Source organism: Archocentrus centrarchus, chromosome 4 (assembly GCF_007364275.1).
Source record: "Archocentrus centrarchus isolate MPI-CPG fArcCen1 chromosome 4, fArcCen1, whole genome shotgun sequence".
Taxonomy (NCBI): domain Eukaryota; kingdom Metazoa; phylum Chordata; class Actinopteri; order Cichliformes; family Cichlidae; genus Archocentrus; species Archocentrus centrarchus.
In genome coordinates this window covers 36,436,442-36,450,774 of record NC_044349.1, presented here as the reverse complement: position 1 = coordinate 36,450,774, position 14,333 = coordinate 36,436,442, and the positions used below count along the sequence as shown (strand labels likewise).

Below are 14,333 nucleotides of genomic sequence, written 5' to 3'. Positions count from 1 at the left end.
TGGGGGATGAGGGTTAAACTGTTCAATAAAAGTTCATTTTGAGGGTCCTTGATGGGCAGAGTCAAACACCATCATACGGCAGGAGATAGACGCAGGAAATGGACCAACCTTCATCCCAGAGAACGTCTGAGATGATCCATCCACAGCACGAGGTGGTTATTAATCTGCTGCTGCCTGGTTTGGATTACCTGCTGTGAAAAAGTCCTGATCTCAGCTTCACGTCCACACAGAGAGATTCTTCTCTGGAGTTCTGCCTCCATAACTCAGGCACAGATATCCAGCCATACATCTTCTACCTGATCTTTTGAAACATGAAGGCACGAATGGTATGACGCACATTCTGAGATATGAAGTAAAATCAGGCAGTCTGATCTGCGCTGCTCCAGAAAATGAAACGAGGCCAGCGCAGCCTCCTCTCAAGGACAGCAGCATCAGCTGAAGGAGGCGGCGGAGGTCTGCAGCTTTAACAGGCTTCAGACTCTGAGCAGGATTAGAAGCAGCTGCAGTCATTAGACCTCCAGCTGTCACTGAGCCGCTGGAGGTCAGGGTTCAGCAGGGTGGGATCCACACCACCAACCAAAAAACAAGCAAACAAAAAAAAATAAAAAATCAGGAGCCTCGACGACTCAGTGTGCATACAGGACTCTCTATTGCAACAAGCTCTGTGTGTGTTTCTTTACTCTTATTGTGAAGACTCGACTCCCTACAGGGACACAAATCCAAACCCGTGATGTTAATCAAGCCTTCATAAAATATTACAGTTAGCTGTAACTGGGGGAAATGCTCCATATACTGTATAAAAGATGGACATTCCCACCATGATGTCTGGTTTGTAAAGTCCTGTTACGAAGCCTCGAGCCGAGTGTCCGTGTCACTGCAAAAACCGGACATGACGAGCGAGCAGGTGAGAGAGAAGGGGAGCTGACCGCCACTCCCCAACAGAGCCCTCTACAAGCAGAAAAAAATAAAACCTAAAGCAAAAAGCTGAGGAGTCGCCCCCTGTTGGACATAAGAAACCATGTGTTAAGGCTCTTCAGCCTCTTTTACTGTCTGTGGGTGCAGAGGCTCTCAAACTGGGGGTGGATCCATGTGAAGAGACACAGAACAGGTGGAGACCCTGCCTGCTAATTTTAACAGTCCATTTAATTTCAATAAAACTGAATATTCGTTTTTGATGTCTGTAAGGCAGCACCTCCTCCCACACAACACAGGTGTCCGAGTAAAACTAAGATAAGAAATCCCTTTATTTGTTCCACTATGGAGAAATTCAGTAAACTGCACCACGGCCGGGGAGAAACGCTGCATTATGCAAAAATTCAGGAACAATGTTTCATCCTTTTATTGTCTAACCTGCAAGTTTCACGGAGAAACACAGCAGAGTGCTCTGAAAGTGACGATGGCTGCGAGCTGGACGGTGATGAAGCTGCAGGAGATGCTGGATAAACACGTTACACAGACGAGCGTTCACAGTACGGCAACTCTGCAACATAAAAATACTCTACGGCAGGTCAAACCTAGACTCTGACATCCCTGATTCATCCCTGAGTCTCCTATTATTACTCCTGAGGGTAAGGAGGCATTTTCATCCCGAAACTGGAATTTCAGGAGCCGTTTTTAAGCCAGTTGATCAAACTGGAACGTTGCTGATCAGGGATTTAAATGTGATCTGTTAAATCAACATGAACCATGTTCACGTCAGCAGGTGTGTAAGTTCTGTCCCGCCATATTTACCCTCTTCATCCCCATTTAACCTTTAAAAGATTAAATCTAACCCGCTCCTCCTCCTCCTCACAGAGCTGCCAATCATCCATCAGTGTGTGAGTGGTGGAGAGCTCCTCTCCTTGACACACTGCAGCTTCTTTAGAGGATCAAACAGCACACACACACCAACGCCTGAGTGTGTGTGTTGTACCTGCAGGATGTTCTGCTGTACTGTTGTACCACAGGTGGAAGCTGCTTTCCTGTCTTCCTTATTCAAAATATATTTCAACCGACCAAACAGATAATCACTAGTATTTGTTGCTAAATGTATTAAAAATATATATATTTCAAGTAAATTATCTGCCATTTCGATGCTATGGATTAATTACATTTTGTTAGATTTGGCCTCATCTCTATAAACTGCATGCATTTAATAAGACATTGGCATAACTGATGCTTTGATGATAATCTTTTATTCCAGAGTTTACATATGAAACAACAATGAAGCGCCAAAAGCTGCAATTCCTCTGACATCCAGCAGAGGCGCCACAGTGAGTCAGTCCCCATAGACTCCCATGTTAAATAAACGTTTACAGCCTGATACAGAAACTGCTTTGGTATCTTCATCACTGCTGTATGGGGGGAGGATGACTCTATAACTCACCTGTTTAACAGCAGACACAGACTTTTCATTTGGTGATGAATGAAATGAAACAGATGCTGAGTCCGTGTTTTGAAGGTTTATATAAATGACCTGTGCTCTTTGTCCTGATGGAATAAGTCTTCATTTAAAGTGGACTGTAAGTAAGATGCAAACATGAGCTGCTTTTGGTACCAGCAGTGATTTATTTCCTCTGGATTGACACAATCAATCTACCATCTGTGGCATCAGATACTTCAGCACGGCACATGATTTATGTAGAGATCTTTCAGCTTCACGATGACGCGCTTTGACCCTGATGCTGTACAGTAAAACCAATCTTCTCACAGGCTGGAGACATGATGGATATTTACTCGGCTGCTCATTCTGCTCCGAGACAAACAACCCGAAACAGCATGTGGAATTGATCTGAATCATTTATTTATTATTGCCGCAGCGGCCAATATAATGTTTCACCAAGAATATAAATAAAACAAGCCGAAAGAGAAGAAGAGGCTGCAGCGTGGCCTGAGAGAAGAGCAGCACCCATTCATCGTTCCCTCCTCGTGTAAACTTTATCGGGCCTGCGGTGAAAAGGCTCTCAGATTCAGCAGAAATCAGGTGCTGAGCAAAAACATTACACTCAGATTCAGAAATGTGTGTTTGCTGCCTGCCATCATCAAATACACAAATCAGACAGCTGGCACAAAACACAACAACAGGTCATAAAAATGTACACTTGGCACAAACCTGTGGACAGATGCTCGATCCTGATGCCAAACATGATACATCTGGCAGTTTAATTCAGTCAAATTATCACCATTAAACTGAAAGCACGTTTCATCAAAAGCTGCAGACAAGCATGAGTTTGTCGAAGCCACAGCCGAGGACCTGCACTGTTCTCCTGATTTTAGAATTGGTTTTGTAATGTTAACGCTGTTCGCTGTTAACAGGCCGGGTCGGTCCACAAGTCCAGCCTGAGTCCTGTCTGCCCCCCCCCTCAGCCCCAACCGGTCACAGCAGGTGGCCCCCCCTCCCTGAGCCTGGTTCTGCTGGAGGTTTCTTCCTGTTAAAGGGAGTTTTTCCTTCCCACTGTTGTCAAGTGCTGCTCAGAGGGGGTCGTTCTGACTGTTGGGTTTTCTCTGTATTTTTGTAGAGTCTTTACCTACAATATAAAGCACCTTGAGGGGACTGTTTGTTGTGATCTGGCACTGTATAAAAAAAAATTTAAAGAAAGAATGAAAGAAAAAATGGGGACTAGACACTGGCTCTCCCAGGGTCCAAGCTAAAAACCAGGAAAGCCGGGAGCACCGAGTCTTCCCCTGAGTTCAGGCAAAAATCAGAAGTGAGCCTCAGCTGTCCTACAGAGTCCAGGATAAAGTCCTGAGACACTGAGCCTTACTTGTCCAAAGGACCAAGGACAAGACCGGGAGAACCGAATCTCAGAAGAACAACGACTGAAACTTACTGTCCCAGAGTCCACGATCAAGACCAAAGATTCAGGCCTGGGCCATCCCACATTAGAGGTTTAAGATGAGAGAAACTGAGGGACCAATGTTTAATAATCTATTCCACTGACATCTGACTTCTGAAGACTCATTTCTGCATTGTTGCCTTTGGAGAGCCGACCCACCTTTCAGCAGGTTCTTTGAGCGATTAAATGGCAGTACCAGCAGAAGTGGTGGCCCCTTCAGGGGGAAGGAAATTGTGGCAAAACAGAATCTGTGAAATGCATCTGACTATTATTGGTGAATCTGGTGGTAGCCCATCCTACAGCCCCTCATGCCAACTTTGGGCCCAGCAATTACATGGCCTACAAAGGCACCAGTGTTTTGTGGGTGGTGGTGGAGGGAAGGGTACAGAATCAGAAGTGATCAAAGAAGAACGGCTCCAGAGTCTGGAGCTCTCAGAACCATTCAACCAGTCCAATTACAGAAACTTTATTAATATAAAACAAAAAAACTTTTCCTGCATCTCTGAAACAAATTACACTTATTCAATACTTGTATTTTTGTTTAAATATGAAGCTCAGATTCGTGGAAAAAGGAATGCACTTTAGCTTTTCAGAATTTTAGTGTCTATGTGCCACACAATCTCATGCTTTAACAGGAGAGACGAACTCAAGAGGAAACATCTTGGACCACAAAGCTAATTCAGCCTAATCCCAAATTAGATGCCAGCTCAGAAAACCCCACACCCATTAAAACCAGAGGTCAGAATCAAAAAGCCGACAGCCCCGTCCGCCCGCTTTAGACGCAGCAAAGCAAACGCACCCAGACCAGAGGGAGGAGCAGACACCAGAAAACCCAGAGAGAAGAGCACTGCAAAGATCTGACAGGGGTGAGAAATAAGTAAACAAATCATCCACTCTGCTGAAACAGGCCTACAGACGGGACGGAGGGACTGCCGGTTCATACAAGGCCTGCAAAGACAGAAACACACACACGTTAACACACTGCTGGCTTCAAGAACACAACCGACACAAACGGCAAGACGAGGAGACACACCAACATACAGCAAGAGGTACATTTAGATATGATAACATATTCTGACAGTCGCATGTTGCTGGAGGTGCTCTGAGCCTTCTTAAAGAACCTGAGATGACACATCGAGATAATCTGAGACTAACTGATCTCAGACCGAGCTGCTCCACAATCACCCGGGAAACACCAACACAAAAGCTCGCCATTTTACTCGATACTTTTAGATAAGGTGATATGATACTCAGACAGCTGATGCCCCAATGATGCAGAAACAACCGTTCTGCCTTTCTTTGACCGTCACGCCTGTTTAACGCTCTGATGGATGAAGGGACGTGAAGAAAAGCACACGGAACGATCCAACCGACGCCGTGCCGGCCCTCAAACGGCCGGTCACTGCAGGGTTCACGCAGACAGACGAGGTCCTGTGAGGCACGAGTCCCAGCATCACACACACACACACACACACTCTTCACCCCTTACACCGTGACTCTGACTCTTAATCTGAACCTTCAAGCAGCCCAGCATGTCGGCTGGACTCTGTCTGTTAGCTCTGCGGTCACATGGTATTGCTGCTGCTCAGTGATTGGCTGATCTGATACTGTGAAAGCTTAGAAATATGACCAAATTAAGGTTCAGTGAGATACAGATGTTAGGGACTTGACCGGACGCCCCAAAAATGTCCAAAGTCATGCTGGTTTGTGTAATCTGTGAGAGCGTGTTGGCCCTCCAGCACTCACTGAGCAGAAACTCCATCACACGCTGCAGGTGTGGTGTGCAGAGGTCTGCCCTATGAAGCAGGTTTATGTTCCTATCAGGGTAACTTCAGTGTTATGAAGGCGGTACACTGCAGACCTAACCTGCCATAGAGGAAGTCACATTCAACGTAACAGACCAACAGAAATGAAATCACTGCCTACTGACCAATCAGATCTCTGGAAAATAATGTCTAAGGGCTTCATCTGATGAGCATCAGTGAGAAATATAGAAAATTTATTCCTGACTATTTTCCTGCTGGCTGCAATTTGATTGTTCTATAAGTGTTAATATCTGGTCTTAAAACAGGGCACCGTTTGTTGAGCTTACATCAGATGTTAAGCAGACCCCCCCCCCCCCCCCCCCCAAAGGATTAAAAATACACGTTTTTTAACCACATAACTGTAACTATGAACTCAACGTAAATACACTTTCCACCATCAGTTTCTGCTGTGTGTTACTGACCTTTGGCCTCCTCCAGCTGCTTCTCCAATTGGTTGGGAGGTCTGTAGGGTGGGGGCTGTCTCGGGGGGGGCAGCACAATCTCCGGTTTCTGCAAACAAACACGTTTATTCATAAAAACATGAATTCTGTGGATTTTGAGTAGGTGCACAGTTCCACATGCGTTGAGCTTCAGGCTGTTTAATTTAAAAGTGCCAACGAGTGTGTGAGTGTGTGTGTGAACACATGAAAACCCAGAAAGAAAATGTTTCTCAGACGGCTGTGAGCGATTTCAGCTTCCAGGAAACATCTGAATACGTTGGATCCTAAAACATCTGGATCTCCCACACCTTCCATCGTGCTTTAAACCCCGTTCACACGAAGCCACGCTCACCCGAGCGCGCCGAGCTCCGGAGGCTGAACCGGCAATAACAGGAATGTTCTGAGGGTGCACATTCAGTGGGGCTCGTGATGCTACACAGCATAGACACAAATTCATAGAAATGCAACACAAAATCCATCAGAACCAGGGAATTAGATCAAAACAAGGACCGGCTTCCTTCCTTTGACTTTCCCAACATTCCTGATTGCAAGAGTTTACTGATCACTTTAAAAGCACACCTGTCTCCGATCAGCAGAGGTGTATGACCCCATTCTCAGCCTGGGACCCTCAGCTGGGTCCTGAGGTTTAAACCAATCATATCTGCTTTGGAACGACAGCCTGAGGAGACGAGGCTCACAGAACCGTCCTTCAACTGTTTTTAATCACTCATTAATCATGTTGGCAGGTTTTATGTCGGATTTTTTGCGTTATTGTCTGGTTTTCTGTTTTTGCTCGTCTGTTTCTAAACTCTGTTTTCAAATGTGTTACATTAAAAAAAAAAAGAAGTTATTACAATAACAGGACACATCACTGATGGGGACATCCTCCAGCCATTAATGAAATTATAAAATTGAGGATAACATCACAGCCTGTGACACATCAGAAACCCTTCAGCAGATGTTTTATGACCTTCTGCTAAACTATTCTGCCCTAATTTGGAGGCCACGCCCTGAACTTTGATCCAAATACTTTTAGCCCCCCCATCCTAGGACATAAACATTTCCATGGAAACAGATCAGAGAAAGTACTGCACTCTGTACACAGGTGTGTACTACATATTGTCTATTTATATACTCTATAACAATGAGCCAGATATAATGCATACTTACAAAGTATCATATTATACTCGTGTATACAGTAATATTACTACATAACCTGCTGATATCAATGCATTATGTATAACATCACTATAATCATAAGGCAACCATGTTTTTTACAGCCAATCAGAAGTTGGCATCACAGGCTAACCAATCAGGCTGCAGCCTTGAACTGATGTTCCTATAAACAGACTGACTCTTTACCTGGAAGTTTCTCACCATCAGCTACAGCCAGCTGTTCAGGGACCGAGGTCAGCTGATAGATATGGGGAATCCACACTTTCTCCATTTCATTCAATAATGCTCAAGTAGGTATAGCCAATCACACAGCACAATATGATCACATGATTAGACTAAGCCAATCAGGCATGAGGAAGAGGCTGCATCTCATTAGCATTATCATAGCATTAGCAGCCTGAAATCCTGTTGTTTACTCTCCACTTCAGATAAATACAGTTAAAGTGTACAAAGGTACCAAACATCCAGGAATATGAATATCATGCTGCACATCTTTGAAGAGTAAAGAACACATGTGCCAGATTTCAGCTCCGAGTGGATTTGGAGTCTATAGACCGGAAAGACAAAACCTCATGGACATTCGCCCGGACGGTATGAAGACGATATCCTCCAGCACAGAATAAAGGCAGTGTGGTGAACAGGCCTGTGGACACGAGGCAGCTCCGCTCTGTGGATTCATGCTGCTGATTCTCAGCGACCGTCTGCAGCACAGACAGACACTGAGCACTCATCCACTACACTTTACACTATGTTACACCAAGAAACTTTAATGTCAGCTGACATTAAGACATTTTTATTTTGTCTTATTTTGAGCCATTTTTTTCTTTGTACAGCTGCTTTATTGCATCATAAGCTTTTTTTAAAATTGCATTTTATTATATTTCTGATGAATTAAGCTCCTTTCTCTCATGTAATTTTACCTTTTTGAGCTCTTTTGTTTCTGTCATGTTGGGAATTATTCTGTTATAGATTCTGTGGTGTTTTGGCTGCTCTAACAGGAATTTTCCAACTTCTGGGAAAAATATCCGAGTGTTCACGTGCTTTTGCCAACAGAGCCTATCTGTTAAATGTGAGGCTGTGGCGCCCTCTGCTGGTCTCTGCAGGACTCACAGTGACAAAGACTTCTCGGTATCCTCACTAATAAAGACCCGGCTCTGTGACGTCCTGCACCCACCGCCTCTCTTTGTGCTCAAGGTGAGGATGGGCGAGCGTCGGTTTCTTACCGGAGACTCGGTCGTCTTCGCTTTGGATTTGCTGTAGCTCGGAGCCGTCAAAGACACGGGCTGAAACACACACATTTAAACACACACTGTAAAAGCAGAAAGCCTGTGTTTGGCAGAAACACACTCCCAAACTGAAACTGCACAAGAATCAGATTCATTTCTTATCTTAATAAATCAGAAGCCTTTGGTTTTAATGTTTCAATCGTCACATTTAGGAGACACGCAGCTGAGTAAATGTCCAATAAATCATCAAACTGACTTACTTAGAAACATGTATTAAAGGACAGAGTTCCTCCTCTTCCACGCATTAAACAGTGACCTGATGGAGGTTTGTTCTGTCTCTGCCTACATGAGCGTCAGAACTAAAAACGAGACTGCAGAGGCCGAGGGGACCCCTCCACACGCTGTTCAGATCTCTTCTCTGTTTTGTGGGTGTTCATGAAGTTTGACCTAGCATCATTCATGGTATGATGCAATGGTGTCACATCACAGGAGACATAACGCAAGTCCTGACTGTCGACTTCTGCTTTATGTGCGTGCCCGCCCGGCACTGTGTTTGTGTGCAGCAGCAGGACAAACACCTGTTCAAATTTAGGCCCAAGTAACCCTAACCCCAGATTCATGTGTCAGTGCATTTAGGAGAACAACTTCCAAAAGCAACAGAGTCATTTAGACTTCACAGAGTCAAAGTCAGCGACTTCGATGCGGCCTGACTGAAAGTTTGACTCGTGAGACTGAAAACGGGGCTGGAGTCAAAGTTTATTCCACAAGTTTCTGCAGCTTCAGTTCACCGTGTGCAACACTGCCTCAAGTGACTCAAGGTTATAACTTATATTACCATATTTACCAGACTTTAAAGTGTGTGTGTGTACCCGTGGAGTCGCCGACAGGCTCTGGACAATGAAGATGACGGGGCTCGGAGCAGATTTGATGGCATTGACTGCCTCCTCGTGACTGGCAGCTCGCAGGTCAACACCTGACACCTGCATGCGTGCGCGCGCGCACACACACACACACACACACACACACACACACACACAGGATTGTAAAAGGTGAGGCAGTTTCTCAGGTTAAAGCAGTGATTTAATGCTCAGCCTGAAAATTTTAATCACAAACTTTCTTTTTTTACTTATAAATAAACGCTTCCTCGTGTCGTGGGTCATTTTAAAGGGGCGTCCACACAGGAAGGGATGAGCACTGATGTGATGATGCGAGACCATCGACCCAGCCATCAGCTCCAGTGTGATGAATGAATTGACTCATTAGTACTCGAGGTTTACGAGCAGTGGCTGCGCTTCGCTGCGACGTCTCTGTGGACGTAACGGGCTGTGACCCTCTCAGTCCCTGCTGATGTCACTAAGAGTCACTCTGAGCTCCACCTCCTCGCCTAGCTTTTCCGTCGGGCTCACCATGCTCGTGCATCGTGGGAATGTGACTCTTGTTAACAGAGAGATGCAGGAATAAGTCCTAAAACCCAGAAAGCAGTCAGAGCTTCATCGCAAAGTTTTCTGAATGCGTTTCTGGTCGGATGCCTGAAATCAGGTGAGCGTTTAACACCAGCTCTCATGTTTGCTCTTCAACAGTGAATCTGCTGGAGAAGACGAGCAGCTCAGCAAGACTGCAGGCGTCCTCGATGACACTCAGCATCATCACACTCCACAAAGCACACTCAATCAGTGCCTTAAAAAGGGCTACAGTGGTGCCAGTCTGTGGAGGAGATCTTGTTGATTATTTTCTGTAATAATCCAAAAGCCTGAGGAAAAATGCTGGTGGCCGAGGAAACCGGGATGACACTAATTTCAGGGTTGGCCTACTATAAAACCATCCTCCCTGCAGCTCTGTGTTTAATCATTTTCAGTTTGTTCTTTTTTGGAGAACCAAATCAACCCCCCTCCCCCCCCGGATTTCAAATTAATTCCTGCGTTTTACTCTGAAGATTATTTGTTTCTGGCCTCGTTTGTCTGCACACTGAGATCAGATCATAAACAGGCCCATCAGGAGGAAATGCAGTCTTACAGATCACATTCAGTTTCAGGCTGCATGTAAACCCTGAATGTCACTCCTGTGTGTGTAAAGAGACCCAGGAATTAGATCCATCCCTACCTCCAGGATCTTGTCCCCGGTCTTCAGACACTGCGTCTTGTCGGCGGGGCTGTTGGGTAAAACCTGCTTGATGAAGATTCCCTGCAGTTCCTCTCCGTTCCTCAGTCGCTTGATGACGTGACGGCCTCCGACGATGCTCAGACCCAGAGACTGACCCTCCTCGGGCCAGACCTCCACCCTGAACACCACACAGAAACCTCTGTTACCCCAACAGGCCTCAAAAAAACTGCTTGTCCAGAACGTGGCAATGCCAAAGCAACACCGTTCAGAGCATTGTTGAAGTCGTCTTTCTAATGAGGTTTTGCTTGGTGGGATGTGTATGTGTTACCTGCGGGGAGGTCCCCAGTGGCTGAATGCAGGTGTTTCCTGTCCCTCCCCCTCCTCTCTTTCAGGTAGATCACTGTGAGCACAAACAGCTGACTGAGCTTTAAACCTCAGATAATCTACACACAGACGCTACAGTCCAGCTGTGAGATGCAGGTCTAACGGGAAATACCAAACTTCAGTGCTGCTTTCTGATGCTTCTGAGAAAAAACAAACTAAAAATGAGGAAATAACGTTCCACGGGTAATTTGATATCTCACAGTCAGTCATCCTTGATTTGATCTGCCATCATGCTCAGTGGCAGTGCTGACACTAAATGAAGCTGGATGATGTCTCAGGTGACTCAGTAACAGGTAACCTGCGTATGGACCTGAACTGTAGCTCCAGAAACCTGCAGAGCATTGTTCACACGGACGTGTTTAAATGAAGTTAGCAGCCTTTGCTGGAGTGCAGTGCTGAGGAGACGACACTTACCGACCCGTCTGCAGCTCTCAGTAAAGTTTTTACCTTTCACACTCATCGAAAAGCAGCTGCACAATTCTAAAACACCATTTTAAACTCGAGATTACAGAAATGATCACAGTTACTGTAAACGCCACAGAAACAGTTTGATTTGAAAAACTGCATTTTAAATGAAGGATCTGAACAAACCAAACTGCTTGAAAATCAGCTGTGAATTCAGAGTCGTGCTGATCTCTGCACACGAACATTAGGAGGCCCTGAGACAACATGACGGCCAGGTTGACGCATCAGTCCAGTCTGTTTATATCTGTGTTTAAACTAGCAGACGGTGAAGCGGCTCTCCTACCTGTGGCCTCCTCTGATTGGTAGAGCGGCTCCCCCCTGACTCCGCCTCTTCCTCCTTGCGGTATCAATCCTCCTGACAGACCTCCACAGCAAGAAGAAAAACCAAAACAAAACAGGAAATTTCACTGATTAAATTCAGTGATTATAGTTTCTCAGGCTGGTTTTAACAGGATTATCTGGATGTTACTGTAAAGTTTAAGTGATGAGGATAAACTTTGAGCATCTGGCTCAGATTGAGTGTGGGGTTCCTAATAAAGTGCTCACTGATCATGCTAAAAATACAAACAGCAAGAAACAAATGAATTATGGAGAAACCAGGCTGATATTACAGCATGAGAGCAGCAGAGGGCACCACAGCACTATGAACCCACCAGAGGGGCGCTGATGGAGGAGAAACAGACTCACAGTTTCAGCAGCTGTGTGACTGCGTGGAGGTTCATGAAGCCTCAGCGGTTTGATTCGCCTTCACCAACAAACAGAACTCTGTTTAAGATCTTCCTCTGTGGTTTGAAGTGCACTTCAGTGACTTCCTGCTGTGCGTACCTTCTAAATCCACTGAAGGCACCTTTAATGCAACAGTGAGGACGACGTCAGTCTCAGTGTGGAAACGTCAGCATGTAACCACCCTGAGATAAAGCGTTTGTTTCCAGGAGATTGTGCCTCCCTTAAAATGCATCCACGGCCTTTTTAAACAGCACATAAATAAACCTTTCATTTTCTGATTGTAGATGATAATTAATAATCCTAATGAATATCTGTTTGCTGGTGTGTGTACATGTTAGCATGTTGGAAATGAAGGTGAGCGGGTGACGGTGAGTGTGGAGGTGCAGCAGATACTCACTCAGTGTCGGTGTCGGTCAGAGTGAGCTCAGAGTCGGCTTCGCTGTCTCTGGAGTCTGGAAGACCTGAAAAGACACACACACACACACACACACACACACACACACACACACACACACACACACACACACACACACACGTTTGTACTGCTCTCATTGTGGGGACCCTCATCATCACCCTTCACCGTGAACTGGAGGACCCCTGAGCCTGATCTCAAAGTGGATCTCTCTTAACCAACATTGTGTTGCTATTATTGAGGTTATGAGTTGGCTTTTCTTTGCAAAAAAAAAAAAAAAAGTCATTTTTCCTTTATTCACCGCTGAAATCTCGAGTCCTTAGACAACTTCTGATATGACCGCCAACAGGAAAAACAGTCTGAATTTAAAAGAACATCGTTTAGACTCAGTCTGTCCTCACCCAGAATCAGCTGTCCCACAGACGCGATGCTTTCACGCTCTGATCCCTGCAGGTCTTCCTCCTCCTGCGTCTCTCTCCTCCAGGCCTGAATGGAAAAACCACAAAATAAAAACAAATCAATTTTTTTCCAGTGCTGTTCCTGAATACATACAGCTGCAAAGCAGGTCTTTTGTTCTGACTTTTATCTGATACTGCAAACAGCCAGGAAATAAAAACTGCAGTTTTTAGATTCTTGAACAAACTAATGCAAAAAAACCCCCAAAAACTTCAAGTTCACTGATTATAACCAGGAAACACACTGGAAAGTCCGGAGGATGCAAATTTAGTCTCAGTGGATGAAAAATCTGCTTTTTATTATTGGAAAACCCATTTACTGAATAAAAATAAAACTGTTTATAATCATGAAACTTCCAAGTTAATTAAAGAAGTATTCTCTCATTGGCAAAATAAATACCTACATATTAATTCTGGACATTTTCTTTCTAATAGACTGAAAGAATCGACCGGCACATGATTAAAACCTCCGTGCCTGCAGTTTCTCTCCTTAACCCGAGCACCTGAGTCCAGGTACAGCCTGGAGGAGACGTGAGGGTTCATGTGTGTCCAGCCTTTTTCATGGTGTTCACTTCCTGCTCTGTGTGAACGAGTAAAGAAACTTCTTCTTGCTTGTCCACCTTGAAGCTGAGCTCTGCTCTCTCACCTCCTCTGCTCCTCCAGCCCGGGTGAGGGAGGCGAGCTTCCAGTCCTCCCACGACGGAGGGGGCTTCCGATGCAGGGAGCTTACAGCCTCCTCCGGCTTCACCTCCTCTTCATCAACAGCCATCTCCCTGCCCTCCTCCTCTGGCAGGAGGTCAGAGTTCAGAGAGGAGGTAGCGTAGCGAGGGAGACCATCCAGGATCAGCTCCGGCTCCTCCTCCTCCTCTTCTTCTTCATGATGAAGGCTCTCTGAAAGGATGGGGCCCTCGCTGAAACCCTGAAACACAAACATCAGCAATGAGCAAGAACTGGGAGACAAACTTCCTGCTGAGCTGCGATAACAATCAGATCCTGATTTTTTTTTGTAATCTTAAGCATAATAATGACCACAGGAAACTTAACCTGCAGCTTCAGGCTCATTATTCCCGAGCTGATTTCAAAGAAACGCATTCACTGTCTGACTTTACAAACATGAAAAAACAGGAAGTGATTTTTTTTTTTTTTATGATGACGAATAGATAAATATCATCTTTTTGGCATTTCTATTTGTGCATCCAGCGAGACATTTTTCACTCGCTTGTTTTCTTTGGCTCGTTTCCAGTTTTTGTGATACCAGGACGCACACAAAGCTGCAGAGACACAATCGTGGTGTCCACCAACAAACCTGCTTCTCTCCTGAAACTGGGA

At 45.2% G+C, this 14,333-nt stretch overlaps 1 protein-coding gene across 6 annotated transcripts in view; it reads right to left on the bottom strand.

The window, feature by feature from the left end:
- Positions 1 to 14,333, bottom strand: part of patj (PATJ crumbs cell polarity complex component) — a 133,404-nt gene that overhangs the window by 67,596 nt on the left and 51,475 nt on the right. For all 6 annotated transcript variants that reach the window (XM_030726603.1, XM_030726602.1, XM_030726604.1 and 3 more), the window contains exons 20-28: positions 13,651 to 13,923; positions 12,951 to 13,035; positions 12,535 to 12,598; positions 11,695 to 11,775; positions 10,891 to 10,962; positions 10,563 to 10,740; positions 9,332 to 9,442; positions 8,460 to 8,519; positions 6,043 to 6,130 (exon numbers count right to left, since the gene is read on the bottom strand). In XM_030726603.1, the coding sequence (XP_030582463.1) occupies positions 6,043 to 6,130; positions 8,460 to 8,519; positions 9,332 to 9,442; positions 10,563 to 10,740; positions 10,891 to 10,962; positions 11,695 to 11,775; positions 12,535 to 12,598; positions 12,951 to 13,035; positions 13,651 to 13,923 (1,012 nt within the window). The remainder of the gene's footprint in view (positions 1 to 6,042; positions 6,131 to 8,459; positions 8,520 to 9,331; positions 9,443 to 10,562; positions 10,741 to 10,890; positions 10,963 to 11,694; positions 11,776 to 12,534; positions 12,599 to 12,950; positions 13,036 to 13,650; positions 13,924 to 14,333) is intronic.